At 32.3% G+C, this 25736-nt stretch overlaps 1 protein-coding gene across 1 annotated transcript in view; it reads right to left on the bottom strand.

Moving 5' to 3' along the window:
• Window positions 1-23312, bottom strand: part of LOC118737556 (carbonic anhydrase 2) — a 29851-nt gene extending 6539 nt beyond the window's left edge. The window contains exon 1 of the mRNA XM_036468133.1: window positions 22994-23312. Coding sequence (XP_036324026.1) covers window positions 22994-23021 — 28 coding nt within the window. The 5' untranslated portion in view covers window positions 23022-23312. The remainder of the gene's footprint in view (window positions 1-22993) is intronic.
• Window positions 23313-25736: the final 2424 nt, after the last annotated feature.

Below are 25736 nucleotides of genomic sequence, written 5' to 3'. Positions count from 1 at the left end.
GCCATAAATATAAACCATGCCCCAATGGCAAAATTAATATGTAAAAAAATTTCTCAATTTTCCATCAATTTATATATTTATATATATAAATTGCTTACCCAGTTAGATAATATTGTTGACGGAGATGATAGAAAGTCTTTACTTTACAAAAAGAAATTTAAGATTGGCCAACTATATCTAAAGAAAATTGCATTTAATAAGTGAGTGCACTTTTTTCAGTTCAAATCCACGAAATTTGACTATATCTCAAAAAATTGTTCTCTTCTCTTACAGTTTTATTTCCTACTCGGATTCAGCAGAAAATTCTTCATAGAAATTTGTACAAAAATGTCGCGGTAAGCCACCTACATCGACAGAAAATTGTAATTAAGTCAGTGCACCTTTTTCAGATATACGGCTATATCTCAAAAACTGTTCTACTCTTTTACATTTTAGTTTCGTATTCGGAATCAGCGGGAAATTTTACATTCGAATTCATACAAAAATGTCGCTGGTCGGCCATTTTTTTAATTTCTGTAAACTTTTGTTATTGTCCACAAAAATGCGGTCCGAGTGCGTTGTATATTGAACAACTTGTAGTCTTTTTCCCACGCCCAATACAAATTATATATCGTTTGAAAGCTTAGAAAATAAGCTCTGCGAAAGAAACAAAACTGGCACAATGTTTAAAAAATGCAATAAAATTTTATTATTTTTTTTATTGCAAATTATAATTTCCGCCAAAAAGCACGGAAAAAGTTCTAATAGGTCAGCAATTTTTGATTCTCTATCATAGGTATGACATGAGATAAGAATTTTAAGAAAACTTGTGACTCTCAGAGAAAGGGCTGAAATTTGCATGTTTAAACTCGTATAACTCGACTAAAAACCGCAATAGAAAAGAATTCTTTCTCACATTGGTTACCAGTAACCATAGCAACAATGTGGTGGATATTGAATAAAATGTTGCCATAAAATTTTTCCCGGGTACATTTGGCGAATTTTGCCCCATGTATATGGAAACATGCAAAGTTGATGCCTCTAACCATGAATTTCACATTACAGTACGTGTTTACCTAGGGACCATTGGAATTTGGTTGTTGTTAGGTCGTGGCCCATTGGTTTGAGGAGCGTATTTTCGTGGGCAATGGCGAAGGTTTGTAGTGCATATCTGCCATGAAAAAGCGCGCTTGTACCGAAAAGGGGCTAAAAAAAGTACAATCGCACCTACTAGGATATAAATGATTTTAAGGTTGCTGATTACGATTCTCGTTGTAAGTTCTTAAAAGTCAAAAATGCGCCTTCATTATGTTGGACTAATTTTTCAAAATCCCGTTAAGTCCATCTAAATAGTTTATGATTCTGCATGAGCACTATACATATAACTTTAAAAAGGCAGTTTCAATGTCGAAGATAAATATTTTTATTTATTTTTTTCAACTTGTTGAACTTTCATAAGATTCAATATAAATGAGTTTGTGAGGTCACTGAATATGAGACTAGTCTTTCTTATAAGATACATATGTATGTAGTATGTATAAATACGAATATGGTCATCATACCTCACTTAATCATATTAAAACCCTCGGAACGTAAATTGTGTTCACTTATTATTCTGCATCTCTACGCATCTGGTCAGAGCATGCTAAATAAGTGCTGGTTCTATAGAATCCTAAATATTTTTTTATACTCAACAAATCGAGTAATAATTTTTTAAAATAATTTTTAACATAATTTTTATTAGTAAAATTATTTCAACAAGACAAGACGAACACAATTAAAAATACATATTTACCTTCAAGTTGATTATTCAAAATTTATTTTTATATTATAGATTGCTCACAGATTCTCACATTTTTGATTACCGGGGCGTATGATGAACGCTATGATGAGCAATAGGGTGGCCCAGAAAAAGTAAAGTCGAAATTTTAATGCCCTCTTGCTTTTGTACCCGATCGCCCTTGTGCACAAGTGTATATTAACTTTGTTCTCATAACGGTTGTTTGTACCAGCCAAAACGAATCGAGATATGTATACATAAATGATCAGAATGAAAAGAGAAGTCGATTAAGCCATGTTTGTCCGTCCATCCGTCTGCTGAGATATCGCAACGAAATGTGGTATGTAGGTTGCAGTTTATCCAAGGTAGGTTGGCATTGACAATGGGTGAAATCGGACGTAACCACGCCCACTTCCCATATAACGGGAGATTTTATATCTGCGTCGGGTATATAAAGTTCGGTTTCGTCCTTTTTTGTTTGTTCTTTATTCAAAAAATATTTAGTTGTTGCCCAAAGTGCTCCAAATTTCCCATGTAAGTATTTTATATGAAACAAAATCAATTTTTCGTATAAATTTTATAGAATCCTTGAAAACGTATATTTTTTAATCGGCAAACTCTTTTTCTCTTCACGAGACTGGAACTATTGCTTACGGGTCCCCAAACACCCCCAAAGGATTCTATACTATTTCTGCAAAAAATAGGTTTTTCCCTATATAATATAGATGGGAAATTTTGAGCGCTTTGTGTTTGAGGTTAAAGGAATGAGTTTAGCAAGCATATCGTAAAAAACTATGAACATTTTTGGAGAAATTTCCTGCTTATGACAGCGGCCACGAGATAGAGAGATAGTAATTTGATAAGTGCTTGTTATATGCTGCTGAAAGTTTGTATATAGAAAAATTCACTTTTGTTCATTCTTGATTCAAAAACGTGACAGGATGACAACGCATAAAGATTGTAAACTAATAAATGCATAATAAATTGTATACTAAAAATTCTCTTTTGCCATTTTCTGAATGACATTGCACTTGCTGCTACAACAACAATTTATTAAATAGATAAAATGTTTTTTGGTATTTTGCTTGTCATCAAGTTGTCAAATGGTACAGCCGGTGACGGCATTGAATTGAATTGCAAATGTATTACAACATGCAGTTAACATGCAAATGGCCTTTCACTAAATGAAATTTTGAACTTGAAATTTTTGTCAACTATTTAGCTTAAATATTTATATGTATGTATGTATTATAGTATGCACATTAGACGGCAGCGGAAAAAATTTCGCGTACAAATTTTTTTTGCGGCCAAATGCTTTTTTTTAGCAGGACGGAAAATAATCATTATTTTTTAAATTTTAACCACAAAAATCAACAACTTATAATCGTCGTAAAAGAATTTTAACTATACTCACGTATTTGTGTTCTTACGTCCTACTGTAATTTACAATGATTTTTATTTTTCGAGTTTAACCAATAAACATTAATAAAAGGAATAAGTCCCAAAATTTATAGTTCAAGATTTCAATTGGTTGCATCTGTGCGGCCTTTTAAACTTTATAAATAGTCATTATTTTTAAGTGGAAAATAAACTAAAATTATTATCTCTGAACGAAAAAATGAAAGTATAAAATAACCGTAATTTGTGATCGCAAAAAATTAAAATCAAATAATAATTATTTTCATTGTATGAAAAAATAAAACTAAAAAATAATTATTATTTTTAAGCGGAAAAAATAAAAATCATAAAATAATGATTAAATGCTGAATTAAATTATTTTATTTTTTCGTATATATTCAGCATTTTTTTTGTTTCTATGCTCTGTGCACTGATAATCATAAAACTTTTGCTTCTTGACTCCAGTAGAAATATTATAAAAATATATTTACCGAATATTTCCGAAAAACTTACATACATAGCTTCGGCCAAAAAAAGTTTTTTTTTTCGAAATTGGCTTTCAAAAAGTAATTTCTAAGCAAAAAACACAACCGCCTTCCATTCTCATTTACAAATTTAGGAGTACTGCTAATTTCTTCATGATCCAATGATCGGACCTAAACCAAATTGGTATGGGACCACCCTTGAGATAGATATCTTTCCGATAAAAAGAAATAATAAGTATCGAAATCAGTCCAAAGTTAAAAATACTTTAGATCAGGGGTATATAGCGAACATTTTTTTGTTTGCTTGTAAGATGGTACGGTCTAATGTATGTATGTACGTATTAATGCACATTTGCTCGTTAAACAATCAGCACGCTTCCTTGTGTTTAAAATAAATCAATACATATATATGCTAGCTGTATTTATGACAAATGCCCACTTTTGCTTATAAAATTAGATCTTACCTTCTATTTTTTGAGGTTAACATTTATAAATCTTAAATATGCTTTCAAATAGATTTGGTTTATGGTTTTTATGTCCACTTTTTGGTTTTATGCTTAGTCCATTAGCTAAAAAATATGTCTATAAATTATATGTATTTGTATATTAGTGTGTGAATTATGGCGTCAATCTGCTGATGCTAGTATAATAATAGAAAGGCAAATGTAAATACATATATACATATGTACATGCCCAGTGGGAAAATGTAATGTATAGTAATCGAAAAAATAATCAGTAAAACAACCCTTTTGACATTCGAAAATGCATTTTTTTCCCCAGAGCGATGTCCCAAGAAAAGTGGGGCATTAAATTTTGCATTACCTAGTATCGAGAAACGAATGTGTTTTAATACGAAATTTTTGGAACTTTTTGAATACATTAGAATGCTGATTACATAGTTAGCAATAATATAATCGAGAACTCACAAGAAATACAATACATTATTTATCGAGCATGTAATGTCTTACTACTTTTCCGACTGGGTCTATATGTACATATGTATAAAGGTATTTCCATGTGAATGTCACACGTGGTTGAAGATTTAAGTATTTTTTTGGAACGGCAATTTTATATTTTATTTATAATAATAAAGATGTGAGCATTTCTATATTCAAAACATTTTCAGGCGAATTTAGTTGTCATTATAAAAATAAATAATGCAAGTTCGAAAATAAGGCAAAGAACATAGTGACGCGCCAAGACATTTTCCCCTGCAGGAAATGGATCTAACTATAAGTTAACTTTAAGTTGATTAGGAAGGAGCTAAAAGTCACTTATTATCTGTATATATTCTTTGACGAAAGCTGTATGAAAATGTCACTTTTTGCGAAAGCAATTTAAGTGAAAAACGATTTTAATTTTTTGAATTTTATATGGAAATCGACAGCAAATAAAAATTATTTTCCTTTTAAATTGCAGGAGAAACCGGCATTTTCTATCTATTTTATTTTTTATGAATAAGGTCATAAAGTTGTAATCTAGAGCTGGGATACTATCGATAGTACCGCCACTCGATAGTTTTCGAAACGATAGTTGAAAACATCGATAGTACTAGCGTCGTGAGAGGTATTGAATTGAAATGCTAAATTGCTTGAAAATTAAATAATTAATAAAGTTATAAAATTTATAAATTTCTTTATAAATTAAAGAGATTATACAAATTTGTTTAAAATTGAGTGCATCAAAAAGAATTTCTTATTATAATAAAATAAACTTATTAATTTATGCGTCTGAATTATATATACTTATATACATACATACACTTGCATCCACTTGCATTAGCGACAGGGAAAATCCGAATTTACTTTTTATATGGAAAAATTTAATTCGGATTTTGTTTGTCCCTTTTGAAGTGTAAAGAAGAGAAATTGGCTATAATAATACATTTCTAATACTACAAGACAAACAAAATAAAAGATATTCGTTTAAATTGACAAATCATATTTTTAAAAGTTCAACTGAGATCAAATACGGAGGCGCATATCAAAATACGGACAAAGGAAATTATAAACATTTTACCATATTATAAGAAAACAAATAAAGTACTGATCAAAATAATAGCACCACAACATTTTTAACAGTTTTGACTATTTTTTGTTGTTTGTTTAGTGTCTACTAATTTTTTATAAAAGTTGTACAAAATATAAAAAAAATACAAAATAATTAAAGTTTCAAGCTTTATAATTCAAATTTCTATAAAAATTTTGGGTAAGCGGTTTTATATCTTATTGAATTTTACTAAAAAAAGTTATGTAATGTTAAGAGATGTAAAGAAAGTTTCAAAAACTATCCATAGAGGCGTCAGTTTTCAACTATCGATACTATCGATAGTATCCCAGTATCCTCCAGAACGTTCCCAATGGGAATTATATAGAGCCAAAATTCTGTGGAACATTCCCAAAGATAACAAAATGGGAACAATACTTTCGGAAACATCACTAAGAGAACAAAATGGAAAAAAAAGTTTCGTTTTGGCAAAGAACAAAATGGAAACAAAAGTCTAAGAAACTTTCTCTCGACGAAAAATTTGGCAACTTAAGTCTCACGAACTTTCTGATAGGGAACGAAACGGGAACAAATCTTCTCTGAACTATTCGCGAAGATTGGGAGCGAGTTTGACATGAAGTCACACTGTGCAAATAAAGCCTTAAGACATGAACTTTTCTTTTTGGTTGTTTGTGTTTTCGACAGGGTAGGAGTGTGATGTATTGTGGAACGATTTTCCGTCATCCCTTGTCAAATTTGGTTTGGAGACAAACCGGTTTCGGCGTTGCGCAATCTTCAGTGTGATTTTGAACTTTTCTTACACAGAAAAAAAAAATTGTTTTCCATAAATGGACAGCTCACCCCAATGGTACACGATCTGGAAGGTGAAATGATCCAGCTTTCCTCTGAATTAGAATTAAAAATCGTGGTTATCACTGAACGATTTTTCATCCCAACACGCTGGCGCCCCTCTCATTCCCAAAGTTAAATACTCAAAACGTTTGTTCTCGTTTTGTTCTCCAGCAGAACGTTCCCGATACTTTCGTTCTTATTTTGTTCTCATTGGAAACGTTTCCGAAAGTTTCGTTCTCATTCTGTTCCTCTTGAGAACATTTCCGAGAGTTTGTTTCTCATTTTGTTCCCGTTCAAACGCACCCACGGCGGGTATTTTAACACTCAAAACCCACTCCGTGGGCGTGCGACTTAATGTTGTCACACTGTTTTACGCCAACTCCAAACGCCGATTCTGCTATCAGAATACACTTTTTCTTTTCTTTTGTTTGATTTTTTGAGTTATGATGTTCTTCCAAACAACAAGCGATATGTACATACATACGTACATAGATGTGAAAGTTTCACCCGTCCTTGTGGTCATTCATATTACTAATTTGTTTGATAGCTTGCGCTTTCTCAAATTCTTAAAATAGCAAATTTCTATGCGCGAAAGAATAGTTAAGATACTCGTATAATGGTTGGAAAAAAAGCCTTATGTACATACTTTAAAGTACTCAAAAACATTGTGCCTATGTTATATGTTTTTGCATATTTGCACATTGGCGTCTGGTTTTCATTTATGTATGTAGTATAACGAGTAGCAACTTGGCGGCAAATAAATAATTCCACATGAATAAAAAAAAAATCATCTTCGCCTTTGACTTTGAGAATGTTTGTTTTGACAGCATTGACTGAAGTGCTGCTACATATTTGTAAATAGTTTCTTCTCCCTCGTAAAAATCTATGTACATATGTATGCTTTCATTCTACAGTAAAATACATAAAAAAGTATATTTAGTTTTAAAATTATATCCCTGCGAGAAATTGTAGGAGTTCAGCAATAATCTAGCCAATGAATTTTTTCCGAATACAACTGATGAATTTATTATTGCGTTGCCATTGGCAGTGTGAAATTGTTCCCGCTGCAATAGCATGGACCATTAAAGTTCTAACAAAAAAATTTATGTTTAATCATTATTACAAGATTATAAAATATTCCATCAATATCTGAGTTTTATTGTTTTGTTCAGAAATCAAAATTATTTGTCGAATTATATTTTGTTCATAAAAAATAACACTCATTTCTTCCAGTGTTATTTTTTTCGCTCTGAAATAATTATTATTTTATGAATTGTTATTTTTAGATCCAAAATAATAATTATTTTATCAGTTTTATTTTTTTGAGAACAAATTTTTCTTTTAAGAGTCGGTTTCATCAGCAATTTGAATGGAAAATAATTTTTAATTTTCTGTCAATTTCCATAAAAAATTCCAAAAATTGAAATCATTTTTCACTTAAATTGCTTACGTGAAATTGGCTGTTAGAGCTTTGTTTTTTCATCAAAAATAATATTTCTGGGATTTACTTCTTTGATCGAAAATAAAACTCAGCTCTTGAGCGTTATTTTATCGCAGAAATAAAAATTATTGTGTTTTATTTTGTTTTTTTTTTTGTGGCAGATCGAAAAACTCAGAATGCCACAACGCTTTTCTAATAAGTGTTTAGTGGTAAATATTGTGTTCGTAAACATAAGCAAACAAAAATTACACCACAATTTTTTTAAAAACTTTACGCTGTTGATCCGGTTTACATAAAACGTTCCTTATATACATATACATACATGAAAATGTTCTACAATATTTGGAATTTGATTTGATTTGATTTTTTTTTAAATTTAAAAATAATACTGGTTTACAGAAAAAATTTGCTATGGATCCCATTATCCTATCCCTAGGTAGAATTGCTCGGTGATTCCGAAAATCGAGATATTTTTTGCCGTTTCGGTACCCGGTGGCAACTTGAATCACGGAAAAAAGAATAACACGAAATTTCAGCACTTTATAAATGCCGATTTGCATATTGATGTAGGTGGAATCTATGTACCTGATTTCGAATTATTTACATTTCTACTATATGCATAGCATGTATGTATATATGCATTTACTACAGGCACACAAAAAATTTGATACCAATTACTTCTTGGAGGGTTGCCTTTTTCGGCTACTCTAAACATTTCTTGAAATTCCACAACTTTTGTTATGATAACAAACAAATAAATATACATGTACATACATATGTATGCCGAATAAAAACTTATGAAGTTTGAAACATAAACACATACATATGCTACTGATGGTTTTGTTTGTTTAATGTCAGGCATTTTTTATTATCCTCCTAGAGTGATAGATTTTCAATTGAGTTTTTCGGTACAGGATAAATACAGATGCTTATAGTATCTAAATTTTGTTTGACGTTCAATTTAAATATATCTGCATACATGAATTTATTTATGCATATGTATGTACATATGTACTTAATTACTTATGTATACATAAATATATATATGCATATTTCCTAATATAAGATGAAACATTTCCATTAAATTCAAAATCATCAAAAATCATCTATCATTAAAAAAAACATACACAGTACATATGTAAACGTATTTAAACTTTCCCTTGCCGGAGCCAAGCAAATTCATTGGCGCACTAAAATATTAATGGTTAGTGAATTTGTTTTGGCAAAGTTTTTTTTTGTAGTTATTTAAGTAATTTTTGTAACGTTTCTGTAACCAACTAAAAAAAAAGGCAGAGCACTTAAATAAAAAGCAACTTGAAAAGCCTTAGCAGATTTTAAACAGGAACCATAGCGAAAAATTATAATATACAAAAAAATCACACGAATATTCATCGCTTTTCTTTGGTTTTTAGGGTACCTATTTCAAAAAAAAACAAGTAAGAAAGTCTAAGTTCGGGCGGAGCCGAACATTAAATACCCGGCGCAAATATTAAATATATGTGTCAATGTTATTGTGGCTTGTTAACATTTTATTTTTTTTTAATATTTTTATTGAGCTTTGTACCACGATTGTTTATTAGGAAAAATTGAAAAAGCAACAAAGTCTAAGCGGTAGAAGTTATAGCACTATTTCGGAGATCACCACATCTCCTCATCAGACTTCTTTTTCTAGACTTCCCTGCGGAAGTGGTGATCTCCGAAATAGTGCTATAACTTCTACCGCTTAGACTTTGTTGCTTTTTCAATTTTTCCTAATAAACAATCGTGGTACAAAGCTCAATAAAAATATTAAAAAAAATATTAAATATATGATTTTCACCTTTCCGAAAGCTACCGCTACACGGTAAGCCGGGGTGTATCAATTTTGAGTAAATTAGCATCCTTAAATTTCAAAATATTGACGTTTAAAGCATTTCTAAAATTTACCGTTATATGAAAAGCCATAATTTTAGTCCGATTTCAATAATTTTCATCGTTTTGCTTTTATGTAACAAGCACAATAAAAATACCGAGTTTGGTACAAATTGGTAGAACGGTTACCGAGATACATATATGTGATCATAAGTGGGCGGTGCCACGCCCATTTTTCAAAATTTTATTATAGACGTATTTCCTGGTAAGGAGTTGTTGCAAGCATCAATTTTGAATAAATTGGCTTTAATATTTACTGATTTATCGAAGATTTCGTATTTCTCCAAATTACCGTTATATGAGATGTGGGCGTGGTTATTGTCCGATTTTAAAACTTTTCGGCCATTTGGTATCCTGTACCAAGGCCAACAACTGTGCCAAGTTTGGAAGAAATTGGTGTAGCGGTTACCAAGATATACACATGTAACCATAAGTGGGCGTGGCTACGCCCATTTTCCAAAAATTTATAACATTCTTATTTTTCCTCTAAAAATTATTGTAAATATCAATTTTGAGTTAATAATCTTCAGTAGTTACTAAAATATCGCAGTTTTCGTATTTCTGAAAATTACCGTTATATGGGAGGTAGGCGTGGTTATTGTCCGATTTTGCTCATTTTCAATACCATCCGTCCTACGCTCGAAAGAAGTACACGTACCAAGTTTCGTTAAGATATCTTAATTTTTACTCGAGTTATCGTGTGCACAGACGGACAGACGGACGGACGGACGGACGGACGGACGGACGGACGGACGGACAGACAGTCACCGCTTAATCGATTTCTCTTTTCATCCTGATCATTTATGTATACATTTGTCTATATCTATCTCGATTCGTTTTGCCTGTTACAAACAACCGTTATGTGAACAAAGTTATAATACCCTTGTGCACAAGTGCGCTCGGGTATAATAAATGGGTTTAAACCTTTTTTTTTGAATCTTTGAGTTCTTCAACGCAATTGTTATTATCGTACAAAATTAACATACCAACCCGACAGGACTAGTATTTACACTAGGCCTCATCATGCTGGCTACGGCACCTACATATGTAGCTAGTAGGGGGAGTCATAATCTCTAGCCATTACAACCAATCTTTACATAAAAATGTGTGCCTTTTTAATGTAAATAAACTGTATTTAAATGCATTCTGGCTATTTCAGTATTTATACTAGGAGTAACTACCAGTTACTGTCAAAATTCGACAGTTTTTTTAGTTTCTTAAGAGCCTTGGAGAGATTATCTAAGTTAGTACGTTGTCTCCTCCAGCTTTGGCACTAAAACATGCCTAACAGTTTTTTTTTATATCTTTGAAGGTCTTCGGCAGGACTTGGAAGTGTGCTAACAGTGTGTTTGATTTTGTTTGCCGGCCGATGCCGGCTGCAGTGTGCGCGTAGCGTAAGACATCTATCACCTGTCCACGTCCTTTTTTAACAGACTTCAAAAAAAGGAGGCGGCTATCAATTCGTCGGAATATTTTTTTATGTATGTTACCGATAACTTTGGATCACGTCAACCGATTTCGAAAACTCTTTTTGCATCGGAAAGGCAGTGTCTCAGAGGTGGTCCCATACTAAACTGGTTTTGATGCGATCATTCGATCCTGAAAAGATTAACGGTACTCCTAAATTTTGATATGAGATTTGAAGCCGGTTTTGTTTTTAGCTTAAAAATTACTTGTTTTCAAAATTTATCAATGCATTGCAATGTGCTGATATGTGAGAGATGCAGACAAAATCAAACATACATACATATGTACACATGTACAAAGAATTTCGCTGATAACAAGCAATTAACTTTAAGCCTACGCAATTAACAAAACGGGCTTCCTTTTCATGTGATTGATTAAAAAATCGTATCACAATTTTACGGTCAATTGCTGCTCATAAATAAATCACAAAATTTATGGTCGAAATTCAAACAATAGTTTGCAGGCGATAATCGCAAAATCAATTGTAATCTTAGCAAAGAACGGTCTTGTGTTGATTGATTAACGGTAAGCAGTAAATAACTTAATAGCGGTTGGCGAATAAACGACGGCAATTAGTACATCGTAGTTGAAAGCTACTTAAGGGAAAAAGTTGTAAATCATTGCAACACAATATAAGTGATGATTATGACTATTAGGCGTACGAATATATGCAGATATGTAGATAACATGGTAATTTTCTACTATTTTGCTTACAAAACAATATCCCTCACTAATGCCTATATACGCAAATATTTACCTATGCATTTATGTGCATATGTAAGCACATATGTATGTATGTACATTTATTTAAATACAAACTTATGTATGTACAGTGGCGGATTTGAATATTTGTCACCCCTTAGGCAATTCAGAATTTGCCGCCCTTTTTCCGATAAGAAAAATATTTTGAGGTAAAAGTACCAGTTTTGGAATGATTAGCAGTAAATAGTAATATTCAAATTTATGTTATTTACTATACTTTTATTATAATTTCAGATGAAAAAGTGGTATTTGCCTCGAGTAAAGGTTCTCAATTTTTAAAGAAAGCCAAAATCAACAAATGTTTTTCACTTGATAAGTTATAATCTCAAAAATACTAAATTAGTGTTTTTAAATATTATCACTTAAATAATATCAAAAATACCTAACAGTGTTGTCCTATTTTCTGATTGCGTAAATTAATCTCCAATTTATGTTTTAAAATGTACAAACACAGATTCTACTTTCAGTGCAGCTAACTTGAAAAAAAGAAGTTTTTTCAACTCGAATTTTGCCGCCCCTAAAATTTTCCCCTAGGCACCTGCCTACGTTGCCTTTGCGGTAAATCCGCCACTGTGTATGTACCAAATGCTGCCACAATCGACCCACTGCGGGGTAATTAACAGCCGCGCAGTTCAAGCGTACTAGCAAATTTGCAACGTTAATCAAATTATACGAATTTTCATAGGAGTGCAAAATCAACTATATGGCATGCGCATTTTTCCAGTATGCATTTAAATGTGAACACGTAGATTTTTCAGAAATTAATAAGGAAAAATAAGATCCAAAATTCTTCTATTTTGACCTTTAACTATCGAGCGGGCAGTGCCAAAAATTATTTTTAAATAAAGTCTATTCATACAAAAATATACATACATACATATGTACATATATTATATTTTTCAAGTTTTATTTTTGAAATAACTATGTCGCACGGTGTAATAACTATTTAGGTTAATTATTACACCGTGCGACAAAAATCAAAAAATTTCAAAACTTACGAAAAAATCAGTATACTCACGAAAATAGGGACAATATATGTATAGTAAAACTATTTTTAAAAATTTTCTTTCTAGTGTTAGGATTTCCTTTAAAAGGAGTTTGATGTTTCAAGGATTAGATTAGTTAAAAAAATTATTTTCATAAAAAGTTCACTGTAACGTAGAATATCAATGATACGCATATTTCTAGAATTGAAAACAATCATTTTTTTTGCACAAGGATAGATATTCAAAATGCCTTTTTAGTTAATTTTTTTTTATACTAAGCTAATAAGTGGAAGGACCAAATTCGAGGATGTTGTAGTCGCACGGTGTTATAACACCGTCCGACAGTAAATTTTACACACACAAAAAAAATGAATATCTTCGCGAAATTAAGGGTAAATTATAGTAAAACTGCGTACTTAGATTTTCTCTCTGACGTCAAGATATTTTTTAAAGGACTTTGAAATTAAAAAATATATCATTATTTCAAAAAATTATTTTAAAAATTCAGTGCAATGTAGGATAACAACATAAAAGAAAAAATTCTGTTGAATTATGACAGAATACATTATTTGGTACATGGCATGGAAAATGTCCTTTAGAAATTTTTTCCTTAAATATCCTTGAAAATTTTATATTTTTTATTTTATTTATTTTTTTTAATTATTGTTTGAGGACTAATATACGCACGACCTCATCATCGAATTTCGTCCTGCAAACTTTATTAATTTTAAAAGATAAAATTTATTGAAAGCACATTTTCAGTACCCATTCGTCCTTGCAAACAAAAAAAAAATTATTGTTTTTAAATTATACAGAATTTTCTCTCTCATTTGGTACCGATATTGTTATTCTACATTGCACTGATATTTTTATATACCACCAGACCAATTCTCTTTGCTCCCTTATCCAACTTGGAAAAGGCAGAACAGACTTCGTGGTTTTTGCTACCGATGATGTCGATGTCATCGGCATAAGCCAGCAATTGCACGTTCTTGTAGCAAATTGTTCCTGAGCGGTTCAGTTCTGCAGCTCTTATTACCTTCTCTAAGATCAAATTAAAGAAGTCACATGAAAGGGAGTCGCCCTGTCTGAAACCCCGTTTGGTGGCGAACGGCTCGGAGAGGTCTTTCCTAATTCTTACGGAACTGGTGGTATTGCTAAACGTCATTTTACACAGCCGTATGTGTTTTGAGCGGATGCCAAATTCAGACATAGCGGCGTTTAGGCAACTCCTTTTAGTGCTGTCAAAAGCGGCTTCAAGGTCGACAAATTGATGGTGTGTGTCGATCCTATTCTCGCGGGTCTTTTCCAAGATTTGAAGTATTGTGAATGCCTGGTCTATGGTGGATTTTCCAGGTCTAAAGCCACACTGATGAGGCCCAATCAGTTCATTGACGGTGGGCTTCAGTCTTTCACACAGTACGCTCAATAAGGCCTTGTAACCTATGCTTAGAAGGCTGATACAGCGGTAGTTGCCGCAAATGGCAGGGTCGCCTTTCATGTCAATTGGGCAGAGGCATGCGTTCATGTGACCATATTCTGCACAAGAGTTGATGCATGCACCTTATCAACTCCTCGCCGCCGTACTTGAATAGCTCAGCTGGCAGGCTGTCAACTCCAGCAGCTTTGTTGTTTTTCAGCCGCGTTATTGCTATTCGTACCTCGTCATATTCAGGCGGAGGAACATCTTCCATACAAAGTTACTATGTTGGATAATTTGTTTTGTATGGAAGAAAACAATAACACTGTCGGCGAAAGAGAAAAAAAAAAAACAAAAATCAACCGAAAGGAAAATAGTCAAGATGTCGTGTCCGTATTTTTTATATAACAGTATACATACATATATGTATATGTATATGTATATAAAAATTTAGGCAGCAAAAAATAAATAAATGCAGTATTTTGGAAAAAACATTTGTGGATTAAAAACAAATAGTATTATACTGCTAAAAAAGTATAAATACGAGCTTTAGCCATACTTAGTAAAACTGCGTTTATATTTTCTCTCACTGAGGTTAGGATTTTTGACTTTGAAATTTAAAAATTCGGTGCAATATAGTGTAACCAAATGAAAATTCTGTAGAATTAAAAAAATAATAATAAATTGTTTTGGGTTCACAAGGACAAATACTTATTGAAAATGACATTTTAATGAATTAAATTTTTTTATGCTAATAAAGTTCGAAAAAGAGGATGTGGTCGTGTGTTTACTCTCTAGTCCTTAACAAATAACTTTTTCAAAAATAAATAATGCAAATACTAATTCGTCTTTTGCACCTACAATTTGTATCTTTTTTTTTACACAATTTTCCATATTATTTTATACCTATATTTTTGTTCTAAATTGCACTGAATTTTTATAATGCTTTTTTAAATTAATCATATCTTTGAAATTTCGAAGTCCTAAAAAAAATCCGGAAAAGCTAAAATATTGTTTGTTGTTTGCGTAAAATTGACGGTCGCACGGTGTAATAAGACGGGTATTTTTAAGAAATATACATGTTTAGATACATACTTAATTGTGGGCAAGTCTCAATAAAATTAAGACTAACACACAAAAAAAAAACAAACATTTAAGTTTTTAAGTAATAAATACGTATGTGTGCATGTACTTCTGAAAACAACTTTTTGCAAGATATGCTCACATAAGTAACACATAAATACTTCAATTATGTATGAATATGACCATTTTCTTTGCTTGCATACACAGTTGCCAAAATGCATGTAATTATTATCAAAATTATTAGATTTTTTTTTAGTGTTTTGAATGTTATCAGCTTTACTAATCGTATTAACATATGTATCCATACTTGAGTGATCGTACTTAACTGATTGTACATACCATTTAATCTGACGGTAGACGTCTAAACATTATCAGAAATATTTTTTTCTTTTTTTGATATTTCGGGGCTTACGTATCGCTTTGTTTCCATTGTGTCATTTAGTCATTTTTGACAGTAATAATTGAAAAATCAGAGCTATGACAGTTATCGATAATTAAATAAGTACATACATATGTACCATAAAGTGAGTGTGCATTTTTCCATATTATATTTCTAAAATGTGTTTATTTCATACACTTCATATTTACTTACATATATAGTACATATATAGTATATATGTATTTTAATATTTACACCCCTCATAGAAATACTCAATATATTCAAGGCATCGGACCTTGGTCCTAGCAAGTGGTATGTCTAACCTGTAGCCACCCGGCTGGGGCTGCCTTATTCTTTTATCTTAAAAAAAAAACACAAAAATAATTACTTTAGCTATTACGAATCCATCTCTTATCATATTTTCGTTTTTAACATATCGATAAAAGGGATTTCACAACTTTCAACTTCTTTTTTTTTTAAATCCACCCATTCAGACGACAACAATTCTAATAACTATAATAACCCCCCGAAATTCTGGTGAATGCATTAAAGAAATACTTACAGATATTAAATTTTTAGACTTACCCTGTCGGCAAAAAGTATAGGCAAAGCTGTTTTTTTACAATACATTCAAGAATTTCCATTCTAATGTTTTTCCGCCAATTTTTTATAAAAATATGGTTCATTCTACAACAACAAACATAAAAATATAATTTCTAAACTTTGTGCAAAGCTCGCGAAAACTCAGCGAATTTTCATGCAACTTTTCAATTTTTTAATCAGATTTTTTTTCATGCAGGCTCTTCCATAAAAAAAATCGAAAATTCTTTGTATGGAAAAAATGCAAAACACCTTCAACAAAAAAATTCTCAAAAATCAATGCGATTTTTGACTAACTCAGAACTTGCATTTTTCCTACTAGAATTTAATGAAAAAATGAAATGAATTAATCTAAAAAATCTGATTAAAAAGCTGAAAATTTGTATTTATTGTTGTAGAATGAACCATATTTGTATAAAAAAATTTTTAGAAAAATATTCTAATAGAAATTGGTGCATATATTGAGTAAAATTCGCTGTGTCAATACTAATCGCTGAATAGTAAAACTTCTCTCGAACAAAACCTCAGTAGTTCCCAAATTTCAGCGCATTTTTTTTTTTGAATAAACAAGTTATGCAAGATAAAATATAGTTTGTTATAAAATTTAAGCCTCTGTGAAAACTGCATTGAATATCTTGCGAATAAATCAAAAATATGTTTTTTTTTTTAATTGAGCTAAGTATGTACATATATAGAAATAACCGTTACCAATGTACGTATGTAAATTGTCCATACATGTCTGTAACTATTTTCCCATCTTTACTTAACTATGAATTGATGCCTCTTATTTTTCGGATTTTCTCCCAAAACCATCACATAAAAAACCATTGAGCGCGGCTTAAGTATCTAATAAAATTTCAATACCGCCCGTACGTATGTATGTGTCTGCATATGCGCACATTGCTGAATACATATGTACGTTTGTTTATACACATAATTGCAATCATACAATTTCGCTATCAAAAATCCATAACAGTTTAGGTAAGATGTGAATGTCCGTAAGTGCAGAGTGAAAGTTATTTAGTTGGGTAATTAATTAGGTAAGGTTTGTACCAGGGATGAAAATTCCGGGACTTCGGTCTATTTTAAGTCCCGAAAATTCTGGGACTACTTGCCAAGAATTCCGGGATTTTCGGGATTTGTAATTTTCATTGGTGGCAATAGTAGAAACGCCTTATGTTGACCAGTTCTGTCTATATCTCTTTTATTTATTTAATATTTAATTTTTTGTATGAGAAAGGCTATGTAGTAAACACAAAAAAATTAATATATTCGCGAAACCATGGGCCAACTACTACTATATGTAGGCCTGCATTTTTGGTTTTTTTCTCTGATGTCAGGATTTTTTAAAAAAACTTTGAAATATGTAAAACATGAGTAATACAAAAAATTATTTAAAAAATTCTGTGCAATGTATGGGGATCAAATTAAAGAGAAAATTCTGTAAAGAGAATTTTTTTTTTTGTGCATAAGGATGCGTAGGTATTAAAAATATCTTTTTAGAATGTTATCCTTGAATATCCTTGGAATTTTGCTATAATTTTTAAAATATATGTATGATAAGGACTAATGTAACCTCGTCAAAATCTCAGAATTTCATCCTTCTAACATTATTAGCTTAAAAACTAAAATTGATTAAAAGGGCATCTTCAATACTTACTCGTTCTTGCGAACTTTTAATTTTTAATTCTGCAAAATTTTCTTTTTCATTTGGTACCCTTATTCTACATTGCACTGAATTTTTTAAATGAAGTCCCTTTAAAAAATTCTGACCTCACAGGGAAAAACTAAAAATGCAGTTTTACTATATAGTTTCGTGAATATATTTGATTGCAAAATATATTCATCAAAATTTCAAACTTTGTACTCAGAGTTTTTGGAAAAATTTTAGGAAATCAAATTTGTAGCCCATTAAATTATAGCAGGCTAAAGTGCAAGTTTCAAGTGGCTAAAAATACTTTGTTTTTTATAATTATTTCTTCTGGCGGGATATGTTCGACATTTTTTTTTTACGAAAAAAAAAAACGTGCACTTTATCCTACTATAATTTAATTTGCTATTAAACTGCATACCACTGCCACATAAAATTGAAATTTGGTATGCAAACATATCATTGGTAGGTGCTTATAATATGGGCGTGGAATATTTTATCAGTCATAACTTCGGAACCACAAGTCACATGACTCCTTTAATTCCTTTTGATATGCCTTTCGAATTTAAAAGACCCCAGTTTCCAGTTCGCTTAGCTTTTGCAATGACAATAAACAATAATGCTTTGTTGTCGTGAATCCCCAAGTTCATCTAGAGCTCAAATTCAGAAGAATTTTCAGGTTTATTCATTGAATTTTTCCATACAATACATTCAAATGACCACAAACCTGACGTGATAGCGGCTAACGGACCTCGGATTCGCATTCAGTATGTCGAATAACATACGGATATATAGGTTTGGTTTAATATGCATACACTTTTTTTTTTGTAAACCCGTGTTATTATTGGGTTTTATTTTTTCGCTCATTATGTGATTTTTTTTTCCACCACAAATAATGATTATTTATGATTTTTATAATTATTGAGTTTTACTTTTCCACTTAAAATAATGATTATTTATAAAATTTAAAAAGCTTTACAGACACAAGCAATAGAAATGTTGATCTGAAAATTTTAGGACTTATTACTTTTATTAGGGCGTAGCTTCTTCTGAAAAGGATACGTCGTAAATCAAACTGGTATACCTTTTGACTTTTTTGAATAATCATTATTCTTAAGAGCAAAAATAAAACTCAATAATAATTATTATCTTGGATAATCGTTATTTTTGATCGAAAAAATAAAAATCAAATAGTAATAATTTCCTTTGAGCGAAAAAATAAAACTCAAATGTTAATTATTATCTTTAATCTTTATTGGTTAAACTCAAAAAACAAAAATCATTGTAAATTGCAGTAGGACGTACGAATACAAATACGTGTGTATAGTTAAAATTACGACGATTACAACTTGCTGATTTTTTCTGGTTAAAATATAAAAAATAATGGTTATATTCCATCCCTGTTCAAAAGTAATTCAACGGATTCCGCCCTACAGTACTTGATAATTTTCGCCTATGGATCTACATTTCTCGAGCACACTGGTCCCAAGGGCATAGATCGCTCTACTGCTGCAAGAATCGATCCTATGCTTTGAGAACGTGATACTACATCGTTCTTGAGCAAGAATTCAGTGCATATCGGTCTCTCATGATGAACAACCTATTAATAAAACCTTAAAAGGGTGGTTACGATGCGTATGTTACATGGGTCCAAAATCTTTGCACGAGTTTAATTTCAAAAATGGGTATTTCAGGTACGTTTGCAGCAGTTTAAGATGCTCTGCGACCACTCACTTCAAATTAAAAAAAGTTTAAAATCGCCAACCTGGGAAAACTGAGAACTTACTTTTGTATATAGAATGCAAACTTTCAGAAAAATTTGGTTTCGTCAATTCTCTAGAAAAATTCTGAAAGGGTCGTACAGTGTTATGGAAGAAAAAATATCTCCAACCTGGCAGTGGCTCTTGTTCTGTTATATATTATATTAACACCGCGAGCCGATTACGAAATTTCGATTGCGGCTAATGTCGATCCCTTAGAGATCAGTATTTGTTCACAAGTGCGAGCCAAAATGTTTCCATCTAAGCCTCGCGAAGTTTGGAGAGTCTAAAAGACTCCTCAATATTAGGATTCTACGACAGCCGCCGTTGATCGCCCGCCTAGTTACCTGGTTCAGGTAACCTAGAGCTAGATAAAAAGGGTGTATAGAAATCGCCCTTAACCAAAAGTTCCCCATCATCTACGTAGGCGATCGCCCGACAGCTCACTTTTCCAGTTCCTCTAGAATGTCATTTACAACCGCAATCCAGGGCAGGGGAGAGAACACCACCTTGTGTAGTGCTCCCATTGATTCCCCACTCCGCCGCGACAGTTGCGTCACGATATAAGCTTATTAGGTTGGTTTCAACCCCCACATTATGAATATACTTGACTATTGCCTCTGTAGTGACATTGTTGAAGGTCCCCTCGATATCGAAGAGCCCCCATACTGCATAATCTTCATGCGTGAAGTCTTCTTCTGCTGACGACTTTACCAATGTGTGCAGGGCGGTATTCAGCGACCTTTTCTTGCTATAAGCATATTGAGCTCTTGACAGTGACTGATAGGCCTACAATCCCTAGGAGAAACATGATAACCTTTTCCGGCCTTCGGGATGAACGCAACACTGACTACCCTCCAAGCCTTGGGGATGTACCCGGTCCTCATGCATGGATCCAACCAATTGCACGACACCTTCAGAGCCCTTTGCAGCTGCGCAGATATGATGCCATCGATCCCCGGCGACTTTAATGGTTTGAATGAATTTATCGCTCAGGCCATGTGACGAATGTCGAGAAGAAACTTTTTGAAAGTGCGATAGCGATCCGAAAATTGTCGCTAACTGGTTACAGAATCCTCCCCACGGTTGGTCACATTAGTTATACCCAATTTATAAACTTATCAAATCCGCATAGAACTTAGTAGTATAAACTTATGAGGATTTATTGACAAATTATGCGAATAAATATACTTAAACTTAGAAAATTAGTGTTTTTATCTTTACATACATAGCTGTTGGGAATGTCGGCGCATTAAAAATAACACTGATGCACAAAAATGACCTAAATAACAGTTAAATGAAACCTAACTAACCTCTAACTAATCCACATTATTAAAATAATTCAGTCACCCTCAGTTTTTTTTGCAACAGCATTTAAGTAAAATTTAATAAAATACGCTTGAAAACTGTATTTAATGAAGAAAAATAAATAATCTTTTAATTTTGTTTTACGATTTTTGGGAATATTTCACATCAGGTACATATCTTTTTAATGTCCAACAGTAGTGTCAGTAGTAACATATTTGCACTCCATTTTCCCTGGTACCATTTTTCTATGTTAGATATATCCGGATGGAACCGCTTGTCGTATTCATCACTAACGGCTCCCAAATTTTTAGGAAAAAATTTAAATATGTATGAGTGTAAGAAGTTTATCTTGCGCGACATATTGCATACCATATTCTTGTAGGCTGTTAAAAGTTGCTGACCACCTCTTCATAGCTTTCGGCTTTGTGGTTTCCAAGAAAATTACGAACATTTCGAAAATATGTCCATGCGGATATTTCGATCGGATTAAGTTTTTCTTCAAACTGTTCATTAGCCAATAGGTCCCTAATTTTTTTTAATACGACATTGACTTTTAACACTTACTTGACCGCAAATATAACAAACGGGATCAGGATGATTTACATACACTCTGTGTCTGGGCATCTTCTTACGATGCGTAGAAACAACAATCACAAAAAATACCGTTTTAATGTCAATAATAATTTAACGTTAATTTATCAGTAGCACACTTTGGAAGGAAAAATACGCGTAATCACTTCAGTAAATTTTTAAGCAAAACTGAGGGTAATCGAATAAAACTAAGTATGAGGTTTATATGCAATTACGTAGTAGTATCTAAAATTATAGCTTAATTTTTTTTTAACGAAACCCCTGTTTAACAGTGTAATTACTGCATTTTTTCTCACTCAAGAAAGTTACTAAAAATTTGTTCTATTGAGCCCAGCTAAATCAACGCAACACAAAATACTTATTAAAGGTATTAGTAGGTACTACATACCTCTATAAAATAAGTGAGAAAATCTACCCAGCGGGCGCGATCTGGATAGTACTAATTTTTTAATCCAAACTTTTTCAAATGCACACACATACTCAGTGTGAGTATATACCTACATCCGTTTGTATTTAGATATACCTTGTAGTGAAAAGCCAAACCAGTTTCAAAGAATACTAGTTCATTAACTAGTATGTGCCTACCATTTCGACAATTTCGAACAACCTAAGCGTTCAGCGACATCATTTTCGTACAAATGCCGGCTGTGGCATCACGTGAAGAGTACTGGTTCTGGTTTTGAGATCGCAGATTCGAGGTCGCTTGGAGGTGGTTAAGATTTTTAAAGTTAAATCAATGTAAGTAAAAATAATTATTTAAATTTAAATATAAATGACAAATTTGAAATTCTAATTGCATTGCAGAAAAAAAACATACATATGGGAAGAAACGCTTATGCCATAGAAAAAAAAGGAATACAAAAAAAATATTTTTTTAAATTAAATTTAAAAATTATAATAAAAACCCTAAATAAAAAAAAATTAATTCAAAATAAATAAACCGGCTGAAACGCAAACGGCTGAAACGGGTAGGATTCTAGTTCACAACTAGTAGCTTTCCCTGCAGGGTAGATACATATTTATGGGAATGTTTCTCATACGCAGTGCAAGCTACTTAAGCTCGATTAATGTATTTAATTCAATGCCAGTGTTGTGTTCATTCAGCGAAAAATGTAAATAATAGTATTTGTAGATACCAAAGCTTTTTTATTTACCTATGATGACAGTCACTTTCGAATGCATTTTACGCTTATCGTGTGTGTTATCCTGTTGCTCCAGTAAAGAAATTAAATTTAATTTCACAGAAAATAATTTAAATCATAGACACTTTAGCACAGTTTGCTTCGCTATCTAACCCAGTATTACTGCTTGTTTGCAGAGGCACACCGCGTGCGATAAATAAAGCTTCTTGTCCACTTTTCACAGGACACTTGTCGAGCGAAGCTAACAACGTTTACATCAAGCAAACAAACCACAGCCACTAGACCGTCAATCGGATTAGGACGGGAGGACAGCAAACCGTTGCGGTCAAAATCTCAACGATTACTGAACTAAAATTTTAAAATTGACAAGTAGAAGAGGCAGCATTTTTTTGATTGTTGTTATTATGCTCTGTATTTCTATATACATACTTATTTGCGAGGCGCAAAAGAACTGAAGTCCCGGCATAGAACAATAAATATTTTGACCAGAGTAGTTGGCACTTAAGAACAGAAAAAGAAAAATATAAAGCAGCTACTTAAAAAGCAAACAAAAAATGAAAACATTAAAAAATACCATTAACGACAACAACATATAACGATACATACCTGTAACTGTGAGCGTGTAGTGATAGCACGTGTGTTTCATATGTATGTACACACATACTATGTGGGTGCATTCCAAAACTTCAAAATACAAAGCATCAATCTCTTTTATTTCTAAATTGCATTAGAAGAAAAAGTCTACCTTCCGGAACCTAGTTAGAAACTAGCATCTAACTGTGGTTGCGTACATTTGGCATTAAAATCGACTGAAGTTTAGAAAGAGACTGATGCTTTGCATTTGGACGTTTTGGAATGCACTCTGTATTTACAATGTAGGTGGCATAGTCATATGATGATGATGAGGGTATAAACATGTGTCTATGTATGCACACCATTGCAAGGCATTATCAACAAAAACAGAGAAATTGCAATTGCAATGTGCGGCGTCGACTGTCTCTCGCGCGCCAATATGCCAAAAATGAAAACTCACAACAATGTGGAAATGTATGTATGCTAGAGATGGTATTATTAGAAACTATTACGATACTAGCGGGATTTCGGGGTTTGTTGTGGGCCCTCATTTAACGCCAGATCAATGTTGCCACAAAATTTTCAATTTTTTTTTTGCCAAAATTACCAGAAAAAGTAACGAAATTCAATAAAAAAATTACCAAATCTTTTTTTTATGTGCAGAACTGTACATATGTACATATATCCGAAGGCAGTGGGTAGCTATTAGATATCGTAAGTTCAGATATCATAAAGCTAAAATCCCTCACCAATCTTTTCAGGCAATCAGCGCTTTTCATGTTTTCAGCGCTCAGTTCAGCTATAGGTTCGATGTCTGCGTGAGTGCTGAAAGTCAAAAAACCATACACGCTTGGTAGGAAGAAAACATTTGTTGATTTTACGATGTTTTAAGAAGTTCGTACTGTCTTATGACACATAATGGTATATTTTTCATTTAGATATAACTCTCCATCCATATAAGGCTCTTTCTACAAAACCACTGATGGCACTATTATTAGACGCATAATTTCCCGTAGAGGATGAGATGTCATTTGGCCGCCGAGATCGTCCGAATTGCCACCGTTGGACTTTTTTATGCGACTACTCGGATGACCGTATTAACCTCAAACTTTGGAGCCCTTGAAAATCAACATTTGTATAGCTATGGCCACATTTTTTACCACAAACCCACAGAAAACATCGAGTAGAATGCAAATAAAATTATAGTTTAAAAAACTAAAACCTCCCTATTATGATTGCCATTCGTACTCTCATCAGGTATGTAACTTGAGAATAGAAATCGCTGTATCTTTTAGGCGCATCAATATTACATAGTTACATCCCGAGCTAATAAAAGGGAGGTAAAAAAAGAATTAAACACATCCATTGAGCTATTCGTGCATGATGTGGTTATGAAAATATAAAATAACTAATTTTTGTATATACCAGATAGGATTACCGGTTATTAAAACACACTTAGTTAAATTTTTAAGTTGAATAAGCATTATGGTGTTATTTTTTGAAGACTTCTGAAGGGAAATAGTCTTATTCGATCAAAAAATTTCAATTTTTAACGATTTTATAGCAATTTTACGAAAAAAATTTATTTTCCCCATGTAAAATATACGGGGAACTTCAAAGCCCCGGCGGCACGGTTAAATATTACCCGATTTCAAAATAAAAAAACACGCGTCTCCTTATCTTTGATATGCTTCAGTTGGGGGTGGCAGCGGGAAAAATCAAAAAAGGGGATTTTGCTATGTATTTTTGGACCACTCTAATGTACATACATACATATCCCATTAAGTGGCCGCAAATATCTAAGAAAATCAACGTTGAAGGCAATTCTGATAATTTTAGACTCATACATAGCCAAAGTGAAGTCCCTTACTGAAAACTACTCATAAGGTAGCCACTGTACATCGGGATATTGATGATGACAATTTATTAAAGGTCACACCATTCCAGTAACCAATGACATATATTACTGAAATGTAATGAAATACTCCATAAAAAATTTAGTCAATTTTTCTGTTTTTTACTTACCATTAGATAATATTTAAAATCTTGTCTTCAAAAAGCTTTTTTCAAATGAGTTGTTTAAACTCTATCCAAAATATTGTTCATATTTATTTTCACTGCTAAATAATTCTGACATCCCGAAATATCGGGATCGTGAATACATGCCCATGTATAAGTACAC

The sequence above is a fragment of the Rhagoletis pomonella genome, unplaced genomic scaffold, assembly GCF_013731165.1.
Source record: "Rhagoletis pomonella isolate Grant_MI unplaced genomic scaffold, Rhpom_1.0 Rhpom_scaffold_00004, whole genome shotgun sequence".
Taxonomy (NCBI): Eukaryota; Metazoa; Arthropoda; class Insecta; order Diptera; family Tephritidae; genus Rhagoletis; species Rhagoletis pomonella.
This window is presented reverse-complemented; position numbering and strand designations above follow the sequence as displayed.